The sequence below is a fragment of the Physeter macrocephalus genome, chromosome 2 (assembly GCF_002837175.3).
Source record: "Physeter macrocephalus isolate SW-GA chromosome 2, ASM283717v5, whole genome shotgun sequence".
Lineage (NCBI taxonomy): Eukaryota > Metazoa > Chordata > Mammalia > Artiodactyla > Physeteridae > Physeter > Physeter macrocephalus.
In genome coordinates, this window is record NC_041215.1 from 128040703 (window position 1) to 128064577 (window position 23875).

At 34.5% G+C, this 23875-nt stretch overlaps 1 protein-coding gene across 9 annotated transcripts in view; it reads left to right on the plus strand.

Annotated features, from left to right (window-relative positions):
• AGFG1 (ArfGAP with FG repeats 1) overlaps nucleotides 1–23030 on the plus strand; it is a 68934-nt gene extending 45904 nt beyond the window's left edge. For 2 of the 9 annotated variants that reach the window (XM_028482330.2, XM_028482338.2), the window contains 11 exons: nucleotides 686–839; nucleotides 6864–6983; nucleotides 7644–7715; nucleotides 9044–9253; nucleotides 10219–10399; nucleotides 12824–12903; nucleotides 13120–13212; nucleotides 18265–18312; nucleotides 20469–20627; nucleotides 21507–21598; nucleotides 22343–23030. In XM_028482330.2, the coding sequence (XP_028338131.1) occupies nucleotides 686–839; nucleotides 6864–6983; nucleotides 7644–7715; nucleotides 9044–9253; nucleotides 10219–10399; nucleotides 12824–12903; nucleotides 13120–13212; nucleotides 18265–18312; nucleotides 20469–20627; nucleotides 21507–21598; nucleotides 22343–22402 (1269 nt within the window). In that variant the 3' untranslated portion in view covers nucleotides 22403–23030. Of the gene's footprint in view, nucleotides 1–685; nucleotides 840–6863; nucleotides 6984–7643; nucleotides 7716–9043; nucleotides 9254–10218; nucleotides 10400–12823; nucleotides 12904–13119; nucleotides 13213–13452; nucleotides 14107–18264; nucleotides 18313–20468; nucleotides 20628–21506; nucleotides 21599–22342 lie in introns of those variants that run through there. The other 7 variants (XM_028482332.2, XM_024124667.3, XM_028482337.2 and 4 more) reach the window with 7 other exon arrangements.
• The last annotated feature ends 845 nt before the right edge of the window (nucleotides 23031–23875 follow it).

Consider the following 23875-nt stretch of genomic DNA (forward strand, 5'->3'; position numbering starts at 1 on the left):
GGAAGGGATTTCTCAAGCATAGAATTTTTTCCCCATTCTGATTGTGAAGCATGTTTATCGTTGAAACGCAGGTGGCTTTGCATTACATAGCGTATTCTAAAAAGCTGAAGTCTTTTCAGCAGTTGGTGTCTAGAGTTTATGCTTCTGTACTTCATGATAGTCAGCGAGTTGTGACAGATCTGTTACTGTGTGGCATTATAATGTCTGTCCTACACAAGAATGTTTCTGAGGCATGGTACTATTTGAATTAACTTCCACCTTTTTAAATAATGCATATACTAGGGCATCTAGATAAGTTGCTCCACTTTCATCAAAGGTTTGAGTAGAAAATGAAGAGAAGGGTAAAGTCAGTATATTGTAACTCTTCCCATGGATAAAAGATTTGTTCTACGAAAGCCTTATCATCATACTGTCTTAGCAGTAAGTCTGTCTCGTGTCATGAGGTGTAACAACTGTTCTACTTATATTTCATTGCTTTTGACTCTGTACTTAACCTTGAAAGATAATATAGGAATAGATGTTGAAAATTTGTGCTTTTCAAAAAACATCAAAGAACTCAAAACTCTACAAATAGAAGATTATGTAATCTTTAAACTGTGTTTTAAGCTTGGTGAATTGGAAGTAGTGGTATAAAAATTCAGCAGATCTGACTGGAAGCTCTTTATAGTTAATATGTGGTTTATAGTCTCCTGTTGTAGGTCGCTCTCAAGGGCAGCAGCAGGAAAAGAAGCAGTTTGACCTTTTAAGTGATCTTGGCTCAGACATCTTTGCTGCTCCAGCACCTCAGTCAACAGCTACAGCCAATTTTGCAAACTTTGCACATTTCAACAGTCATGCAGGTAAGTTTTTTCCCAGCAGCTTTTGCCAGAGTGATTGAATAATCATCAAATTAAATGTTGTACACTAATTTAAGAATTGATTTGGTCATTTTGAAGCAGTTTTATTTGATAACTTGAAACTTTGCTTTATGTTTTTTGCGTGTATATATTTCACTGTTTTTTAAGCATAACAGAAGCCAGTGCTTACTGAATTGATTTCCTATTTGTACTTCGGGATTTATTTTACTTTCTTATATTCACCTATGAAATTGTGATGCTATCCCAATTTTTTTTTTTTTTCCTTTCAATTTCATGTCCTGGCTTATAGTTGGATAATAATGATACAAAGTATATCATGTATATATGCATCCAGAAATGTGCCTTTTGAGATAGTTTGGAAAATTATAGAAAACCTGCTCTTCAGCCACATTTCTTTCTATCAAGCATTGAAGGAATTTTTTGTTTTAAATACCAGTGGAAACATTTTCTAAGAATATGCTACAGAAGGAATTTGTGGTGCGATTTATGTATGTTTGTGTGTGTGTGTGTGTGTGTGTGTTTGCTTTTCAAAAGGGATTCTAGGATGAGAATTTCTTTCAGGAGAGATTGTACTGAGAAGGGTAAGAAATCGGGAGGCTCACACTGTTAGGGCTGTGGTAGGTTTCCATCTGCTTTACATTAGCTGAGCCCAGAAGTCCAGAATGAGACTGAGGAGACTCTTTTCCCTTCATACTGTAGGTGGGAAGCCATTTCCCTCTCTGAGCAGACAGGAGCGCTAGCTCTCTGTTCCCCCTCTTGCTTTTCGAATGGTGGCCAAAAGAGTTGGTGGAAGACTCAGTGAATAGAGAGTGAACCTTCTGTAATTTATGAGTATTCTGCATTTATCTCAGTTTTAGGTTTATGGAAATGTAATTTGAAATGATGGAAAAGTAACTGCCAAACTCTTTTGTAAATTTTCAGCTTATTTCATAACTTATTTCATGTTTCCCTTGTGTGTGTGTATGTGTGTTTTTATTTTGTGTTTTTGTCTCTAAACGCAATTTGCAAGTCAGGGAATTGATGTTACACTTTTCTGTGTAATCATATTAGCCAAAAATAGACAAGACAGTGCAGCTCCATAGACTAATTTGTACCATGATTACCCTCACACTTTTAATAACTCCCTTAAAATGCTTTTTGAAAATAATTGTCATTATTTAATTGTAGAAAATGTTAAAAGAGAGATAAATGTATGATTTTATCAGATTGATAGAAGGTAATAAATCTTAACTATTTTGTCTCTTTTCCACATATGGCAGAAGGGGTAGGACAGATGTGTCTGTGAGGAAGTAGTTGAATAACCGTGTAGATTCGGTCAGGTTGCCTGAGAGTAATAGTTTTTTAGCCTGAAGTTCTTTTGTATTTACAGATGACTACTCAGATCACTCTTTTCTTACTTCATTTGATTTATCCCAGGAGCATAAAATATATATGGATATTACAAGAACAAGCTAATAAAATTACTCATTTATTTTCCCTTCTAGCATAGTTGATGCCGTCTTTCACATTTTACCTTAAGTAAGTTTTAAATCAGTGTCACGGTTCAATCTGAAATGACTTTTTCCAGAGCCTTTGCAAGCACTCTGAATTTTTACTTTTCCATACATGGTTCATAGATACAAAGTCATTGATAGCTGAGTTTTTGCCCTGAAATTATCATTAAAAAAAAAACACAAAACATTAGGTGAAAATTTTCTCCTGAACACATTGATGTGATAAATGGAACTTTTAATAGCAAACAGTAATTATTCAGATACGCCAGTCTGGCCGGCATTGTTTTAAAGGGAAAACTGTTCTTTTGGAGATAGTTCAATGGGTTAAAAGCCAGAAGTCTTTACCCTTCTTTATTTGAACATTCTGGCTGAGTTGGTGTGTGTGTGGATATGTGTCAGTGGTAGGGTCAGTATTATGTTCAGGAAAAGTCATCTTCTACAGAAATAGGCGTGCAGTTAGAAACATAGTTTACTACAGCATGTAATAGTTATTTTGCCTGGTAATAAACGTATCACAAAACCTGTGAACTCTAAACTGTAATTGATTTTGGCCACACCTTATACGAGGGATGTCAAACTCAATTGCCTTGCCACCCAGTTAACACAAATGAATAATATAATGTAGTGCCCCTTTCAAAGGGGGATGGTCTATAATCTCCTGTTGCCACATGAAAATACAGGCTCAGGATACTAAATACACCGATTTTCTTTCAAGAGAAGTATGAAAACTTGTTATGTAATGTGAAATGCTCTCTCTTTTTTTTTTTTTTTTTTTTTTTTTTTTTTTTTTTTTGTGGTATGCGGGCCTCCCTCTGCCGTGGCCTCTCCCGTTGCGGAGCACAGGCTCCGGACGCGCAGGCTCAGCGACCATGGCTCACAGGCCCAGCCGCTCCGCGGCATGTGGGATCCTCCCAGACCGGGGCGCGAACCCGGTTCCCCTGCATCGGCAGGCGGACGCGCAACCACTGCGCCACCAGGGAAGCCCAGAAATGCTCTCTTTTTAAATGTTAGGAATTAATGAAAATAAACTATCATATAAGTGAAACAAAGTCTGTTTGTTAGCTGAATTTGATGAGGGTTGCCTGTTTTCCATCTTCTGGTCTCTACATTTTTTTTTTCCCCTTCTCATGAGTATCTGTTGCTCACCGAAGAGTAAAGACAACTCTTGGCAAGACTCAGGCTAATTAACTTGATGCCCTAAATTCTAAATTCTGAGTTAACTCCTTTGTACTTTTTGAATAAGACTATGTAAAAACCATCTTTATTATTTTGTCACATTCTTTTTAGTTTAGATTTCTTTGTGTAGAGATTGTTTGAGGTTTCAGATAGTAATTTTTGTTTATTGAATTTATTAGTGTTTAATTTCCAAAGTTGTGTTTATCAGTTTCATTCCGCAACACTTTACAAATTTAAAAAGTTACTATAATCAGTTGTTGAAGACAGTAGATTCAGTGTCTACAAATAAAAACGGATAGAAGTATTACAAAACCCTGTCTTGCTGTTGTGAATAGGTATTTGATGAGTGTGTTTGGTGCTCTGGTTGGAAAACATTGGGAAAATATAAATGTGATAAAATAGACTTGCCCAACAAAATGGATTGCATTGAACTGATTTTTTTCCCTTGATGATGTTTGAAACATGTTAAATGTAAAATTTTCCCATATGATGTTCTAAATATAAGTTAAATGTAGAATATGTATTATTATAGGCTACATATATGTTCGAGGTTATAAGCCACAAACCAGCTTAGGGACCCAGTTCTTGTTTCTACAAGGGACAGATGTTTCATTTGTTGTTCTCAACTGTACAAGCTAAGTGTTCAAAAAACTTGGAAGCTTGCATTTTGGACTATAATCCACTCTAAATTTGAGAATTTCCTATATCGTGTTCTCTATTCATTTGGTTTATAGTTATATTATCTATTTATTATCTATTTTGGCCTTAATAAACTTATTTTGTCTTTTAGTAGAATTTCCTTCTCTTTGGCTTAGTATTTCAGAACTCTTAAGAAATTTATTTCTGTTGTTTCATAAGTTGTAGAATCATAGTGTTTGTTGCTTTTGCTAGTAGAGACCATCTAGCAAATCTTCTCATTTTGTTAGTGAGAATACTGGTAGAGCCAGAACAATTGAGGGACTTGTCCAATGGTTTACAGTTACTTATGTTAGAATGGAGTTCCCTGATTCTTAGATTCCCTTTTCACTAAGCTGTACTTGCTTACTGGTGTTCTCAGCAATGCTAAATGGTAACTGTATTTAAACTTATATTTAAACTGGTATAGATAGTCCTTTTCAAAATATTTTTTAGGAAATTAATTTTTTAAATTTATTATTTATCTATTAGTATTTCTTCCATTATATTTCTTTGGGGAAAGTAAAATTTCAGCTTGTAAAGAAGTTGAATTTTATCATATTAAGTAAAAACAGACAAAATATTGTAGGGAGTCCAGAATACAGAATTTATATCGTTAAGCAGTAAGCAGCCTTTTTTTAAAAAAAAATTTATTTATTTATTTGTTTGTTTGTTTATTTTTGCCTGTGTTGGGTCTTCGTTTCTGTGCGAGGGCTTTCTTTAGTTGCGGCGAGCACGGGCCACTCTTCATCACGGTGCACGGGCCTCTCACTGTCGCGGCCTGTCTTGTTGCGGAGCACAAGCTCCAGACGCACAGGCTCAGTAGTTTTGGCGCACAGGCTTAGTTGCTCCGCAGCATGTGGGATCTTCCGAGACCAGGGCTCGAACCCGTGTCCCCTGCATTGGCAGGCAGATTCTCAACCACTGCGCCACCAGGGAAGCCCAGTAAGCAGTCTTTTAATTTAGGTTCTTCTGTGTAGTGCTTAAGGGCCAGGTCACATGTGTTTCAAAAAGGTTTTCAAGAACACAGTGTGAGCAGTGATATGTGGGGATAGCACTCCACTCGTCAGAAGTGGTAGGTGCGAAGACCCTAGAAGAGAAGTGGCACAGGTGTGTAGGAAAGGGGGTTACTCTAGGTACCTTCCTTCCCCGCCCCCGTCATATCCATTTAGATAGGTAAAACAGCAATTAACATGAAATACTGTTAAGTTTTCTTGATTTTCTTCCTAGAATAATGTTTTACCTCGTTAATGGAAAAATTTTTTGCTTAGTGACTTCTTTTGGTTTGTTTACAAGTAGAGTACATATTCATTGAAAAAGCTTGGCGAACTCAGGCAAACAAAGAAGGAAATGATACCTACCTGAAGTCTCACTACTTCGATTTAACTAAAATGCAGATTTTCTATGCACATGATGCCATGTTTAACGAAATTAGCAGATGAAAATGTATCTGGAATTTATTAACCTATTTATCTTATTTACTTTGCTGTAAGTATTTTTGTATAGGGCTAAATATTCTTTTACATGAATTTTTTAAATGGCTGCATTATATTCCATTGTATGATGTTCCATAATATATTTAAGTGATCTCTCGTTGGCCATTTGAGTTTCTAAGTTTTTCATTATTATAAAAAACACATTGTTTAGCTGTTAGATTCAGCCATGCTCATTTGCAATATTATCTCTTTACAGAAACTACCTAGAAGTAGAATTGGCCTGCGAAGGGTTTAAGTGGCTCACTCACTTTGTTGGTGACATATAACCTTTCTCCATCTTTTGGACATGCTTTTCGTTCTTACCACTTAGCATTCCCTTTCCTGCATACCAACCACTTCTTATTCTTATCTTATCCTCTATAAAAATCTTATCCAGCATCTGTTTTGGCCTTAAAAAAAGTCTTTTGAGTTATTTCATTTTACTTACATATTTTAACTTTAGGGAAGCCTAGAATTTTGCTCTGAGGTTGGTGACCAGTTGGGAAATACCAGTTGGTCTTTTTCACTGCGTAGGAGGTGCATTTATGCTATGATTTTTACGTTTTTATCGTTTCTTAAGTTTTAATATGTTTTTTAAAATGGCAGCCTCCTAATAAAATATGAGTATCTTCAATGTATTTGGTGATCATGTCCTTTTTTTTATACACTCGAGTTTTCTTTTTTTAAAATATGCTATGGTGTGACATCGTTGTAAACTCAAAAAGCAACCAAAAGACAATGTAATTAAGCCATCTTTGTATCATTATTTTAGATTCACATAACTGATGAATCACTTACCACTATTTTAAATCTGAATTTTCCAAATGTATCCTGTATCCTGCATCTCTATCTCTGCTTTACTGTAACTAAATATTTAGTGCTCTTAATTCAGTTTCCTTTAACAGAGGCACTTTACAGTACTATTCCTGAGGTCACTCAAAGGCTATTGTGTACAAATTTATCATTGTACAAAGCATTTTTGGAAATTCCTGGATACCCTTTAATAAATTGCTTGAAGTTGGGTGAAATAAACAGTGGTAGATTTTAAAATCTGATTTCTAAATGAATTTTCTTTAAAGTAAGTTGTGAGACATAGAAACTTTCATAAAATTCTTAAATTCATTTATCATATTTTTCATTTATAATTTTCATATTCATTAACATATACTGTTCCTTACCATTTACAGCTCAGAATTCTGCAAATGCAGATTTTGCAAACTTTGATGCATTTGGACAGTCTAGTGGTTCGAGTAATTTTGGAGGTTTCCCCACAGCAAGCCACTCTTCTTTTCAGCCCCAATCTACAGGTAGAGCTCTCCAGCATTATGCTTAAATGTTTACTTCAAAAAATAAAAAACTCTCTAGAGGTAGTTTTGGAAAATTACTCTAAACTTAAATTCTGTGATTATCTGGTTCTAAAATAGTTCTGTCTTACAAAGCTCTGGGGAAACCTGAAATCTTTATATATTTTTTTGTTCGTTTGTTTTTCTGAACGCTAGTATTTTGTCTTAATTCACATCTATTCTCCTTTTCCTGCACATGAATCTTCCTTAAATTTCTTAGGCACAGAGGTATTAAAGTACTAAAAGTTTTTTAGGTTCACAAAACACATTACGATTTAGGCTCTGAATAAAGGAAGCTAGTTGATTGCTTCCATAGAACTAAAAATGTTAAGTAATTTTCAGGGCAACAAGCTTCAGAAAATAAATATTAGTTGAGTAGATTATATAACAATCACTTTAATAAACTTTAAGTAGTTTTCTGTGCAGGAATTGGTCTTTAAACATTGAGTACTCTCCCATAAACTGTGTTGTTTTCAGAAACTCATTGAACCTTTGCTTAGATCTTTGGCTGATTATTTTTCATTCAACTTTTAACTCTGTATTGTCTTAAAGCCTTTTCTTTCAATTTTCTTTTTTTTTCTTTTTCTTTAAATTTCATCATTTACATAATATCTGGCTGTCCAGCATTTAGAATGCTTTCATCTAGCTCCAGTTTTGGTGAATTTACTTCAGCTTTTCCTCTCCAGGCTTCCAACAGTAAGTTCTGTTGTCAAGTAGGCATCTTTTACTAATTTGTATGTTTTGTGCTATATTTTATAGGTTTTTCAATTATAGAATGTTAATCATCTTTTAATGATAATCCTTCAGAAATTCTCACTTTTACTCTCTCCACTATTGCTAAACTCAGAGAACACAGTAGTATACCATAACAGAGTTAGTTGGTATAATAATTCAGTTTTTATTAATTTGAAATAAATTTCTTCATACAGATTTTGAAAGCTCAGTATGTACTTTGTTCATCAGCTCCTTGTAAGAGATCACAGTCTTTTAAATACAGCATTACTTAGTTTTAGTCGAAAACAACTAGAGTTTAATTCCTGAAAGAAATATATTTGTTTTAGAATGCATAAAAAACTGATTGATGGAACGTGTTTGTGGTTTTTTAAAAAATAGGGTGTAACCTTTCTGTTTCTGAAATACCTATAAGTGTGCTTTGCCCTCACTTTAATATATAAATATCTATATCTGCTATCTTGATTGCTGAGACTAATGTTCAGGCATAAAGAACCAACATCAAAAGTGTAGCACCAAAAGTGTAGAATGAATATATTACTGGTTTTAGTATTTTAGTAGTACCTTAGGGAGTACTGTAGAATACAGAACAGTCTTTAAAATCTTAGCAGGATAAAGTTGATGTAATATTTATATTATTTATACATTATGTGCTATAATTTTTTCCTTGAACTATATATTAGGGCATAATTTTACTGAAGACATTGTGGTGTTGTGTGTACATTAAATTATTATGTGGAATTAAGTAATAGCTCTTCAAGTAAAATAAGTCTAAAGCTCAAAAACCACCTTTTAAGAAATTTGGATCAAAATAGTACATTGTAAACATTTTAAATCTCTACCCTGGGATTTGTTTCAACCAGGTCTCCATTGGAACTACAGAAACTTCTGTAGTGTAAGATATTTTGCATCTTGCCTGCAGAGTATGTTTAGGGAGAATTGGTAAAAGGTCATAGTATACATAGCTGAATGTTCTATGAAGTAACTGAGTTTCAAATTAGGTAGCATGGAGACACTCTCCTGTGAATTACTTTCTTCATTCTAGGGTAGAAAATTACACACAGAAACTTGTTGCCCTATATGTTACCAGGGCCTTTGAAAATCTAGTTTTGTAAATTATGAAAAGTCACGTGTAGATAATTAAAGTTGAATGCCATTTGCCAGTTTTTAATTTTAAGAATTTAGGATTGCTTATAGAACACTTAATTTAGGAAGAAATGATCATATAATCTTTATCAAAGGATATTGGGAAAAGTCTAGCAATTTCAAGTTTTCTGTCTATTCTATTACAGGTGGAAGTGCTGGATCAGTAAATGCTAATTTTGCTCATTTTGATAACTTCCCCAAATCCTCCAGTGCTGATTTTGGAACCTTCAGTACTTCCCAGAGTCATCAAACAGCATCAGCTGTTAGTAAAGTTTCAGCGAACAAAGCTGGTCTACAGACTACAGACAAATATGCGGCACTTGCTAATTTAGACAATATCTTCAGTGCCGGGCAAGGTATCAAGCTTTAAACAAACAAATACAAATTTGTATATTAAACAGTCCTCTAAATTTGGTTGTATTTATTAAAAGAAATTTAAAAGAAAATAATTGACAAAAATTTAATTTTGTCTTAGAAAGCATGCTTTATTGTTCTAAGGCCATAAAGGGCCAAGAAATCCTATTAATAGAGATGACTAGAGGATTATTTGGTAGTTTCTGTGATATATTTGTTTTGAACTATGTTCTATTAATATTTTTGTATTTATTTAAAAAAACAAGATATTTACAGTGTATTTTTATACCTAGTTTTGGTCTTAAGGCTAGTATTTTTGCCTCTCAGAGTGCGTAGTGTAGTGGGGGAACAGCAGGGGTCTACTTTCAGACTGGATTCTGCATCCTGATCTCAGCCTGATTTCTCATCTCCCCTCCGAAACGAGGGCAATAGTAATAGCATTGAACTTAAAAAGTTGTATTATATGTGTTGTTGCATGGGAGGCATTTGGAACAGTGCCTGGTATATCGTAAGTGCTCTGTGAATGTTTTCTCTTACTACTATCTCTAATTTTTTCATGAACAACCCTGGGAAAATGATATTATTAATAGACTCTTCACATAGTTCAAGCATTTTATGAGTGTATATGTTCACATGAATGAGATGTCCCCATCTTGCAGATTTAATATAGCACTTTGAGAATTTCTTCTTTATGTGTAATCTAGACATGTTATTGGTAGTGGGTCTTAGTTTTTGTTACAGAAACAGTATGTTGTCTTTATCAGAGTGGTATGTATAGCACTAATCTTGTCCAATATTTTCTGGATTATTTATTGGATAAGACTCTAGAATCATGTCCATTTATTTGCTAAGCTCCAGATCGGTTTTAAATTTACATGTGTTTCATGGCAAATGTGGCTGTAAGTTGAAAGCGTAAGTTAAGCATAAGTTAAAATTTTTGATGTCATATGTTTTTGTTTATTCACAGGTGGTGATCAGGGTAGTGGTTTTGGGACCACAGGTAAAGCTCCTGTTGGTTCTGTGGTTTCAGTTCCCAGTCAGTCAAGTGCATCTTCAGACAAGTATGCAGCCCTGGCAGAACTGGACAGCGTTTTCAGCTCCGCGGCCACCTCCAGTAACGCATATTCTTCCACAAGTAATGCTAGCAGGTAGCTTGTCTTAGTCTGTGTTCCTGCTTTGTGTTTTATCTTTTAAACTTTTTTTCAACTCTGAATAATAATGCTGTTAAGTAATGACCATTTGGGGCTTATGAGGAAACTGTGTTTAAATTTTCTAATTAAAATATAACCCTTGAGTTAAGTGCCATAGTTTTATTTAATCGAAGGCTTTGTTACTTTTTTCCCTTGAACACTAAAATGTAATTTAGAGTATATACACATCTTGAAATGGATAGTCATATACAAATTTAATTGTACTCAGAGAATCCATTTACAGAATTATTTGCTTTTAATGTACAGTTCTCAGTCATGAAGATTAAACACTGAAAGTAGCATGTTACAGCCTTAGTTGTAAATAAGCAGTTTTAGAAATGTTTGTACCAGAACCCAAGACCAATTCTGTTACCTCTTTTGTCATACTGGTATTTATAAATAGACATATCTGTTACTGTGTTCAGATATATCTGGTGTAAGAAATTCTTGGCAGCAGAAAGTCTGCATTTTAACAGTGTTCGGTCTTTAAAAACTCTTCTAGTTTTGACTTTTTCATCTTTGGGTCAAGGAAGCAGACCTAGAAGTACAGGTGACTTACCTGTACAGGGTCTTACCTAACATCTCTTAGTTTTCCATTCCTGCAGATTGTCTCTTCTTTTTTGTTATCCCGAGTAGCTTTTTATTTCCCTTTAGCACCTTTTCCAGAGAGAAATGGTAGGATTGTAACATTAACTCGTTTGGCTCACTCTCCAGTAACAAATTTTCTGTATGGCAGGTGGGAGAAATTGAATCCAAAGAATAAAATTTAGAGTATTTATATATTTTTTGCTTTATTAATGTCGTCTACATTACACATATATAATAGTGGACTATAGCAAGGTGGTCGTAAAGTCTGGAAACATAGACGGGTATATGTAATGAAATGGCTTATTGGTATTATATTATAATCATAAGTGGTCCCCAGAGTGTAACCCATGGAATGTTTGAAGTACCTGAGACCCATTCAAAAGGTCTGTGAGGTTAAAACCTAAATTCATAATAATTCTGAGGGGTTACTTGTGTTTTCAGTAATTGACATTTGTATTGATGGTGCAAAAACTGTGACAGGTAAAACTTGCTGGTGCCTTAGCGTTGATTTACAGCTTTGGCACCAAGCCGTACAAATAGTCATCATATTCCTTACCACCACACATTCCGTTTTACTTAGGAATATTTTTGATGCAGTTTTTATTATGAATATGCTTTATGAAGCAGTAAAGGAATTTAAGTCTTGACCCTTAAATATGTCTTCTTAATTTTCTGTGTGTTGAAGTAAGGTATGCATCACGTAGTTCTGCTATATACTGAAGTATAAAGCTGTCTTGAGTAAAATCAGTTTGTGTGGTTGTTTGAGTTGTGGAATGAACCAGCCACTTGTTTTATGGAACACCATTTTTCCTCGAAAGTATGATTGATAGACAAACCATGGTTATTCAGATTTGGATATTTGGTAGACATTTTCTCAAAAATGAAATTTTAAGTCTGTCACTTTAAGGAAAATAACTACTTGAAATACATACTCTCAAACAAATAGTAGAATTTTGGAAAATTTAGGGGCCACCGTGGGCTTAAAATTAAGCTTTACTTTTTCTGATGAGATGGATGGTGATATTAATGATTGTAATTTTTTTATTTTGCATAGGGAAATATGTTGACATTTTGAAGATTGTCATCAAGTATTTTCCAAATGATATAAAGTTAGTAAAAGGTTCATTTAAAGTGTAAGACTAGTGGATGTTACTTGTAAGATAGACTAGTGGATGTTACTTTACATAAAAGTCCATTGATAATGGTTTCAAATTGCATATTGCAACTAACCTTTAGGAAACTATCCCTGGTGTTTTTTGTATGATGTCAAGGAAAATATCCACAGTTACCTGGAAAAGGTGTTAAAATTCTCCTGTTTTGTTCAACTATGTTACCATGTGAGGCCAGTTTTTCTTCATATGCATCAACCTAAACAACATCACAACAGATTGATCGGATATTAAGCCAGCCATTAAAGAGATTTGTAAAAATAACAAACAGTGTTACTCTTCTCATTAGGTTCCTTTTGTTTTAGAAAATATAGTTAATTATGAAAATGCTACTTAGGTTAGCATGTAATGGCTTTATTGTTATTTTTAAATGAATAAAATTATTTAAATTTGTTTTAATTGATGTACAATATATATTGGTAAATATAGCAACTTAAAGTTCTTTGGGGTTCTCAATAATTTTTTAGAATGTGAATGAGTTCTGAGACTTAAAGTTTGAGAACTGATGTGATACATGATATGTTCAGTATTATTTGTTTCCATATTTTATGGCAACCTTGTAGATAGATTACCGTTGCTTTTTTTTTCCCCTCAAAGCATGAACTCTTTCAATACTTGTTTTCAGTAATGTTTTTGGAACAGTGCCAGTGGGTGCTTCTGCACAGACACAGCCTGCTTCTTCAAGTGTGCCTGCTCCATTTGGAGGTACGTGTTTCTGGTATATATTATATATACTGGTTTTTATAAAGAACCCTAATATATAGTATCACATTTTCTTCGGGATACCAGAAGACAGTCAAAGCACCAGTTTATTATCAGAAAGCTCTAGTTTTCTATCTTCATAAATATATGAACAAATAGTTTAAATAATTGAATACAAATGCATTAGGATTTTATAGTGTATTTTATAATTTTTTAAAGCTACACCTTCCACAAATCCATTTGTTGCTGCTGCTGGTCCTTCTGTGGCATCTTCTACAAATCCATTTCAGACCAATGCCAGAGGAGCAACAGGTAAGAAATAAATATAAATTATAGAACAGTAAGCTTTGGAAAAGGTATATATTGCAAAGACATCATGTGAAGAACATCAGAAAATAAGGTTCCTTTCTTACTGAAGTGACTGTAAAGTGGATTAGTTTTGTCCTTAAAGACATATAGTAGCTGAAAGTTTATAAAATCCTTGAATTTAATATTTGAAAATGGACCAGAGAAGTTATCTAGCACCCACCACTCAAAGCTTTCGTTTTTCAGGTGCAGAAGCCCAAGCATGGAGATGAGAGTTAAAGCCTTAAAGCCCACAGCCAATATATGACAGAGATGGTACTTGAACATTGTAATTCTGACTTATTTGTTGGTCTGGTTTCACAATTATTGGTTATAACTCAGTCTTAATAGAAAAAATGTGTAAGTTTTTTTGCTTTTTTCTTTTCATGGGATTGCAAGGAAGAGATGGGTATTATTACATGAGATCTTAATAATGAGGTCTTTTTCTAGTACATATTTCTTTTAGGTGTTCACATTTTTTTAGGTTGTGGGAAACTGGTTTAATTTGTGGTATAACATTTAAATATTTTCTTTTCTGATATTTTTTAAAAAATCCTCTTTATCGCTCTCCCTTTTTTTCTTTCTGGTTCACAGTGTAAGCCAGCTACATTATTTCTTATATTGTACCTCTTTGATTTTTGTCTAATTACCCTGAACACCAGAGTTATTTGCCAGTACCTTGGAATATTAGCAAGTGCATGTGGTATGGCCCAATACCCATTAAACTGAATTTGTCGGTTTTGTTTTTAGATTTAGATAATTTTAGAACTAAAGCTTTGAACTTCAGTTATAGCCTTTGTTGATGTGATATTTTGAGAGATTAAGGTGTTTGTAACATCATAATAAATTTGCACCATTAAGAATTGGTAATTACTAGCATATCTTTTTGTCATTGGCAAGGTGGAGAATATGTGATATTGGGAGTTTGAACCATAACTTTCCTTTTCATATAAATGTCTTCAGTCATAATCTGTTGATATCTCACATAATAGATGTTTAATAACTATTTGAATTTTGCACATAATTTGATTTTTAAAAATGGTTTATTTTAATTCAAATATACATAATCAGTGATTGTTTCAAATTTCTGTTGTGTTTTGGACAAAATATTTATACATCACTTGTGATATATGTAATATTTGTTTCTAAGCATATTATTTTGGCTTCGTGGAATGAATTTATAAAATGTCTCATGACACAGGGTTTTCTACATTTTCTCATTTAATCCTCTTCACTCTCATCAAATAAATGTTTTAATCACTCTTTGACAGCTGAGGTAACTGAGGCTCAGAAAAGTTAAGTGCGTATGCTTTGGGTACAGCCAGATTTGTGTTCAAATCCTGATTTAGATTTACTTGCTAGGTAATCCTAAAAATGCTTTCTGTATATTATTTTTTTAATGAATGGAGGAAAAGTGATAGGAAGATATATTATTTGCAAGATACCGTTGAGATGTTTATAGCTATTATAACCCCATTTGACAACTGAAGGATGGAAACTCAAGTTATATCTTGACCAAGGTTATGTTGATGTAACTCCTCAGAACCTTATTGTTGTCCTTTTCTGTAAAATGTGAACACTATTCTCTGGCAGGGATGTTGTGAGAATTAGATGATGTAAATCACCATGCATGGTCTTTGCATTATTGTGTATACTTGGTAAATCATTTCTATTATTTTCCTTTCATGACTGTACCTCCAGGCTGGTTCTGTTATTAGAGCTAAGGGCCCCGCCTCCCCCCCGCACCCCAATTATTTGGAGTATGAAAGTCCTTTAAAGTTAAGGTTCTACATGGGATGTGAAATAATATAAAGTGTACAAAGTATGTTCAGATGATATAAAGTAATTTTAATATTAGCCTAAGCAAAATTTATTGAAAGGTAAATGTACTGTGTCCACAAATTTTTATTTCAAGGTAAAAAATTTTTTCCCCTTATAAACCATTTTGATTTATCCCATTGATCATCTTTACTGGGTTATTATTGAATTGACTAAGTCAAAGTAAATGTTAACTATATAACATGTTTCTGTTGAAGCTGAAATATAAACAACACTTTGACAAATACACTGTGCTTAGGTATTTCCAGTGTTGTTTTTATACCATCAAAATTAATATTAGTTCTTTAGGAAATATTTTGTGTTCTTCACAAATATATTAGTATTGTTAAATTCCATTTGAGGTAGCTTTTGAAAGAGGGTATTGATAATAGTTCAATGTGAACTATTTAAAAAGTTTTACTGATGTATTTCATTCTTAAAATGCACATTTTAATAATAACTTTTTTCCTGCATTTACAAAGCTTTTGCGCTTTCTTTTACCATGTTATATAGAAACCTTCAGTAGACTAGCCAGTGTGGGCTAAGACCTTTTTTATTTTAGGATTCTATAATATTTAGCATTCTTTTTCCAGAGCACTTGAGCCCTTAAATCTAATTAATAAAGTTAATATAATTTTCAGTTATTAGGAAATTCTCTTATAACTCTTAAATCTCTCCTTTGTCCCTGAATGAGTACCTTTATTTTCTAACTTTCATTTAATGAAAAAATGATTTTAAAAGATTCTCATCCCCCCCCGCCTTACGGGTCCAAAATTAATCAATGACTAATCGAGTAGTAGTACCCAGAGTGCTTCTAAACCAGCACTGTTTCCACTGGTTCCGCTCATTCCACTCATAGGAAAGTAAATGAAACCTATATCCACACAAAAACTTGTATACAAATGTTCACAGCAGCATTATTCCTAATAGCCAAAAAGTGGAAACAACCCAGGTGTCCATCTACTGACGGATGAATAAACCAAATGTGGTATAGCCGTACAGTGGAATTTGTTTGATAATAAAAAGTAATGATGTGTACTGATACATGGTACAACATGGATGAACCTAGAAAACATTAGGCTAAATAAAGGAAGTTAGTCACAGAGTGACATATAATGTATGATTCCATTTATAATCTGTCCAGAATGGGCAAATCTATAGAAAGTAGGTGGGGCAAAATGAAGAGCTGATAGGTATGGAATTTCTTTTAGTGAGGGGGGTATGAAATGTTCTAAAATTAGATTGTGATGATGGTTGTACACCTGGTGAATACGTTAAAAAAGAACACTGAATTCTACCCTTTAAGTGGACAAATTGTATGATATGTGAATTATATATCAAAAAGCTTGTTAAAACAAGTCTAAATTTTATTTTTTTTATTTTAATTTTTTTTTTGCGGCACGCGGGCCTCTCACTGTCGTGGCCTCTCCCGTTGCGGAACAGAGGCTCCAGACGCACAGGCTCAGCAGCCGTGGCTCACGGGCCCAGCCGCTCTGCGGCACGTGGGATCTTCCCGGACCGGGGCATCGGCAGGCGGACTCTCAACCACTGCGCCACCAGGGAAGCCCCTAAAATATTTTTATAGCAGCCCAGGCAAGACTAGGCATCATTATTGCAGGTTGAGGTACAGAAATTAATACTGGTTAACAATCACTGTTGACTAAATGTCAGTTTTTGCCAAAGCCTATTTTGTAGAACATGTGTCCTGAGATGGTGTTATCAGTGCTTCATGGAAAGGGATTCTAGGCCCAAATATTTATGGGAAATGCTGAGTTAAACAGAATTTAACCAGTATTATTAATGCAGGATTTCTCAGAGCTTATAAAGTGCTCTAAGAAGGGAGATAAACGTAAAGTGACCAAACTTGTTTCAGAACCCTTCCCCCTCAATCAACCTTTTGTTGAATTTAGAACACACTGTAAACATCTTTTTAAGTTAGCAAGAAAAAATAACACTCCTTGGATATTTACTCTGTAGCACTTTTAATCACAGCAGCTTTGTAAAGTAGATAGTATTATACTATCCCTGTCCCTCCACCCCCTGTTTGCAAATGAGGAAACTGAGGCTTAAAGAAGTTGTGGTATCCTGTAATTAGAAAACTACAGAATCAAGACAGAACTGCTCTAATCTCTCAATTGCTTTGTTTCACCAAATTTAGGTGGTGTTAAGTATGTTAATTTAAAATGCATGGCCATATATTTTAGAAACAACCCCACTCCAGATGGTTAAAACAGTGGTTTTGGTACTTAACAACCTAAATTTGTTTTCTGTTAATTACATTTATTTATATGTAACCTGTCTGACCTCAGTCATGCCAGGTAAGATCTGCACAAGATGTATTTTTCTTTTCTCTCGCTTTTTAGCCATCATATTTTCAACTGAAAGTGCTGGTCGCCTTTCTAATGAACTACATTGAATAATTTTCCCTGCGTAATGTTTAATTAGTTCACTTGAGTTATCATTAGGCTTTTCTAGTTAATGTATGGAGTCATAAATAAAACAATCAAACATTATTCAAGTGCTTTCTCCAAGATTTGAGTTTTTATTTTATTTTATTTATTTATTTTTTTGCGGTACGCGGGCCTCTCACTGTCGTGGCCTCTCCCGTTGCGGAGCACAGGCTCCGGACGCGCAGGCCCAGCGGCCATGGCTCACGGGCCCAGCCGCTCCTCGGCATGTGGGATCTTCCCGGACCGGGGCACGAACCCACGTCCCTTGCGTCGGCAGGCGGACTCTCAACCACTGCGCCACCAGGGAAGCCCTATTTTTATTTTTTTAGGTTTGACTTTTTAGATGCTAAAGGTAGATGCTAGATCATTTTAGATGATCCTATGAATAGCATTTTTGGGTGTAAGTGGTGAGGCCTAGAAAGTCTTTTTATGGATATTATTGTATCTTCACATGAAAAAAATGTTATTTGTTTAAAAGATGGATTTCGTAAATGTTTCTTCATTTGATATTTGTTTTTCTGGTATTATTCTAATCTCCTCTTTATTTCAAACAGTGTAAATACTACTGTCATGAATATAATTGAAATAAAAAGACTCTGTTGGATGTGTCTTTATTATGTATTCTTATGCTACCTACTTTGTAACAGTATGTTCTAATTTTAGAACATTTTAATGAAACAAATTTACTTTTATTTTGCCAGTAGTTATTCATAAGTTAATTGACATTGGTCTCTTTATGGCTTTCCATAAGGCCTTTCTGGAGCAATGCATTCTCAAGTGTTTCCTCACGCTCATTTTGGTAGGTGGCCACAACTAATATCTAGATTTGTGTGGCAATTTGTCTACCTGCTTGTGGAAGCTTCTGCTGGTGTTCTGGATCCCTGCATGTGGAATTAAGTTTTTTCCATGTTTTAAAATGGAGTGGTCATGGATGTGTGGCATTGGGAATACATTATATTTAACGTTACATGAAAATCTTCTGTGGCATTTTAATACTGAAAAGCATATTGCTTACCTCCATGGTCACATTAGAATGTTAATAGCTTTCTCAATTATTTTTCTTAAGCTTGAATTCATAGTACTTTGAGTGACACACCTTTTCGATGTACCAAACCATTTTACCACATTATTCCATGGAGTTTGGTTTTGCTTAACTGTATCCAACTTTTGCTTTATACCGCTTTCTTAAAAAGTGATTTGTCAAAGTTACGTCAGTGCATTGTTGTCTGTTCTGAAACCCTCCTGTTTTCCTTGCAGTGTGCTTATTATTCTTTAATTCACTTGCTTCCCAGTGGCTTAGTTCCCCTTTTTTCTTATCAATAATAAAAAGTAATACTTAAAATTGGAAAATCTAATTAGGTTCATTGCGGAGAATTGCACTGTTGAAAAAATTAGGATTATGAGAATTACTTTGGGCAACATCCGTAACATGATTTTTAGTTTTTTTTTTTAATAAAAGATAATTCTGTGTAGCACTTTTAGTATTAATTTCTTGTGCCTTAAATCAGCAATCAAGTTGGTAATTTTTTCTTAAAATCAGGAAATTCAGTGAATTATGTTTTTTGATAGCATCGTGCTGAAAATATTTCACTATGTAATTACTAGTGTTCTGTATTAAAAGCACCATTATTGGCTCTTATTTCACTTAGGCTTTTCCTACAACATATAGTTGGAAGGTTCTATTTTGAATCTTCACTAGCAAAAAGTAATATACTGTTCTGCTACCATGTGTGTTTATATAAATAATATAATAATATGATAATGTAATAATGTGAATTAGTTCATAAGTAATTTGTAAATGGGGGGAATGATGGCAGCATACCATGTATATATATAGCTGTAGTTCACACACGAATTTCCCCAACTTGTGAACGAATGCTTTATTCCATCAAGTTATAGTGGCTGGACACGACAAGCCATGGGGAAGTTATTGGACACAGTGTCATTCACCTTACATTCTTGGTCTCTTGTAAGGATGCTTATTTCACTTTCTGTTCAATTTTTATGTACTCTGCCCCAGTTTTTATAACTCATCAGTCCTAACCTAACCTTCCTTATACCCCTTATCCAAAGCAGTGTTCCTTTACTTTCCAAAAAAGGAATGGGAGTCTGTATGTTTTCAGTTTAATTGTGTTAGTGTTTTTATTAGGACCGCCCCCCGCCCCACCCCCTTTTTTTTTTTTTTTTTTTTTTTTTTCCGTACGTGGGCCCCTCACTGTTCGGGCCCCCGTGGGCCTCTCACTGTTGTGGCCTCTCCCGTTGCGGAGCGCAGGCTCAGCGGCCATGGCTCACGGGCCCAGCCGCTCCGCGGCTTGTGGGATCTTCCCGGACCGGGGCATGAACCCGTGTCCCCTGCATCGGCAGGCGGACTCCCAGCCACTGCGCCACCAGGGAAGCCCCCCACCCCTTTTTTTGCCTTGGGTTAGAAAGCTGCATAGGTTTTGAGTGGCCTGCCTGTGACCCCATTTCTCCTGTAAGTTTTATTTATAGTGAACTATTTTGCAGAGATTTTAAATGTTTTTCCAGGAGCCCATATATTACATTATAGCAGACAATTCACTGGATACAATTAAATGTTTGACTTTTTTACTGCATATAGCAAAACAAAACTTAAAAATGTATATTCTAGTATACATGTGAATTGCATGATGATGGACTTTAAAAGTAGACTGCTGTTTAGACTCAAAAACTGTATATAAATACGCTGAGAAGTTTTCTTGTGATTTCAAACGATAGCTTTATTAGTTTCATTCTGGTCATTGGTTTCAGGAGAACAAATATAGATTATGTTAAACTGGAGCTAAAACTTACTATTAAGTTTGTTGGGAGTTTTGGAATTTAAAATGCATCTTACTGTTTTTAAGGTAAATGATATCTGTTTCATAATGTTCAGTGTGAGCATAGGAGGCCCTACCGTTCGTTTGTGAGTGACCAGCCTTTCTTTTCTCCGGCCAGCGGCGACCTTTGGCACTGCATCCTTGAGCATGCCTGCGGGGTTTGGGGCTCCCGCTCCGTACAGTCTTCCCACCAGCTTTAGTGGCGGCTTCCAGCAGCCGGCCTTCCCAGCCCAGGCAGCTTTCCCTCCGCAGACAGCTTTTTCTCAGCAGCCCAACGGTAAGATCTAATATTCGGCTAGCTGTAGGTCCACTGCAGGTATCCTTTATGTATCAGAATATGAATGCTTGGACAAAAAGACTTATCTAGAGAATGCTGTAGCATTATCTGCTGAATGTTTACTACACAAATATAGAAGCCTTTGGTGATTTGGGCCACAGAAAATTGAGTGATTTAGTAAGTTTTTGTGACCAGGTTATAGGTTTAGGAGAAATCAGGGACTAAAGAGTACCTCTTCTTTCTCAGAATCTCCAGTGTCTTTCTTATTATCTTCTGTGTTCTAATATGCCTCTTGATTTTAAAAGGAAACTTTATAGACCTAGAGTGTTTTTGTTTGTTTTGCATTGGAGAACTGTTTTTGTTCCATTTTGTGTACGTTTTTTGTTGTTGTTGTTTTGGGGTTTTTTTGGTGACATAAACTCATTTTCTAAATAGATAACTGTGTTGTGGTTGGAGTTTGTTACTTGTTTTCAGGAAGATTCACTAGAGACCAGTTTTTGTTTTTTGGGGTTTTTTTGTTTGGTTTTTTTTTTTGGGGGGTGGGAGCCCATTTCACTCATTTGCTAAAGTTTGAAATCCCTGGATCACAGCCCCTCTCAAATAGTCACAAGTTTATCTCTTGATTAAATCCTTTGTCAGCAATTCACGTAGCTGAGACAAACTGGAATTAACCATTTCTGGAGAGTCAATGTAAGCTCTTTAAGACATGCCAGTGGAAGTTTAACTGCTGTTTGAAAGAGCATGAGACTCAACAGTTTAACATTGATTTTATTATTATTGTTGCTCTGGTAGGAATTTTTCTGAAACTCATTATGAAGCTTTATAAGCATCCGATTGTCTCAAAGGTATGGTTATAATTGGTGGGTTTTTTTAAACAAGGTGCGGGTTTTGCAGCATTTGGACAAACAAAGCCAGTGGTAACCCCTTTTGGTCAAGTTGCAGCTGCTGGAGTATCTAGTAATCCTTTTATGGTAAGTGAGATGCAATTTTAAGCACTTTATAAGTTGTTGCATTGTTTTCAAATTGGGAAAAGCAGGATGTGATTCCTCCTAGATGCTCTTTGGTATTCTGCAAGATTATACAAATCGAGGCAGCCATTGTGCATGATCCCTTTTTGATTTAAGAAAACACATTAAAGGGGGGAAGTGGCGGGCTGGGGGCATGGTGTGATGAATTGGTTGGGAGATTGGGATTGACATGTACACACTAATATGTATAAAATGGATAACTAGTAAGAACCTGCTGTATAAAAAAATAAAATTCAAAAAAAAAACCCCCAGAAAACACATTAATCAGTTGCAAATCAAAGCACTGACAGTAAATAAGCTATTTTAGACATGAAACTTGTCTGCTTTCTTGTCAAAATAATGCTTTATGAGAGGCTGTAGATTTAGTGAACAATGTGAAAAAGGAATCCTGGAGTCAGGTTTGGTTTGAATCATAAATGCATTTTTTTAGGGCCAGTTCCCTTCTTAGCATCTATTATGAGAATTATATGAAATAATGGATATAAGAGGCACAACACAGTGCCTGATAACCTATCGCTTTATTACAGTATATTGCTAATAACAATAATGAATAAATATGATTGCCAATAATTATGAAATAATTCCTAATCTAAATACTATTTAATTAAATAACATTAAATATTTTCATATTTTCTCCACACACTCTTATTCGTTTGTTTATTTACTTTGTCTTATGTTTTCCTTTAGACTGGTGCACCGACAGGACAATTTCCAACAGGAAGCTCATCAACCAATCCTTTCTTATAGCCTTATATAGACACTTTACTGGAACGAACTTTTACATGGTCACATTACATCTCTCCGCCTCTTGCACTGTTGTCTTGTTTCACTGATCTTAGCTTTAAACACAAGAGAAGTCTTTAAAAAGCCTGCATTGTGTATTAAACACCAGGAAATATGAGCAAAACAGAGGGCTCCAGTAACAACTTTTAACCTGTGAATTGGCAAAAAAAAGTAGCGGTATCATGTATATTAAAAATTGGCTAATATTAAGTTATTGCAGATACCACATTCATTATGCTGCAGTACTGTACATATTTTTCTTAGAAATTAGCTATTTGTGCATATCAGTATTTGTAACTTTAACACATTGTTATGTGAGAAATGTTACTGGGGAAATGGATCAGCCACTTTTAAGGTGCTGTCATATATCTTGGAATGAATGACCTAAAATCACTTTAACCATTGCTTCTGGAAAGTTACAGAGTCAAAATTGGAAGGTTTTATTCATTCTTGAATTTTTCCTTTCTAAAGAGCTCTTCTATTTATACATGCCTAAATTCTTTAAAAATGTAGAGGGATACCTGTCTGCATAATAAAGCTGATCATGTTTTGCTACAGTTTGCAGGTGGAAAAAAATAAATACTAGAAAATATGCTATTGTTTTTGTGTTCTTGCTGCAATGCCTTTACCAAAGTGGCCTTAAATATCAGTAGTGAATTGAGAACATCTTGAATTCTTAAATTAGAATTTCAGAAGACTTCTAGTGACTAACTTTTATGTCTAAAAGAGAAAATTTTATAAAAAGGCCATGTAGAAAATTTATTAAAACTGCTATGTTCAGGAATATGTCAGTGGTAAAGCATTTAAATGTAGCTTGTTAGATTCACCGTAATCCTTCTGATTTCTTTGCAACTTCTTAATTTTGTGAAAATTTGTATATATGAAGAATTTGCATGTATGTGTATTTACAGATTTTTTAAAGTATCTGGAATTCTCAGACTGCAAAAGGCTTATTTTAACTATTGATTTTTTTTTTTTTTTAATACTGTCCTTTGAATGTATTGGAAGCAGACATGCATTAACTGTTGTGAAAATTTGTATATATGAAGAATTTGCATGTATGTGTATTTACAAATTTTTTAAAGTATCTGGAATTCTCAGACTGCAAAAGGCTTATTTTAACTATTGATTTTTTTTTTTTTTTTAATACTGTCTTTGAATGTATTGGAAGCAGACATGCATTAACTGTGACATGATTGCACCTCAGTTTTTTTTTCTTTGTTTGGACAAACTGATATTAATAGGACATTTGTTTATGTTCATTTCTGGGGGGAAAGAAACTGGAACCCAGTGTTACCTTAAAGTTATAGAATACTTTGTTTAAGAAGGCAACAATACTAATGTTTAGTTATAGCTTTATGTTAATATTCAAATGAACTTGTTTAAATATTTATATAATGCCTCATTCATCCAGTGATAATCTGGCAATCCCATCAA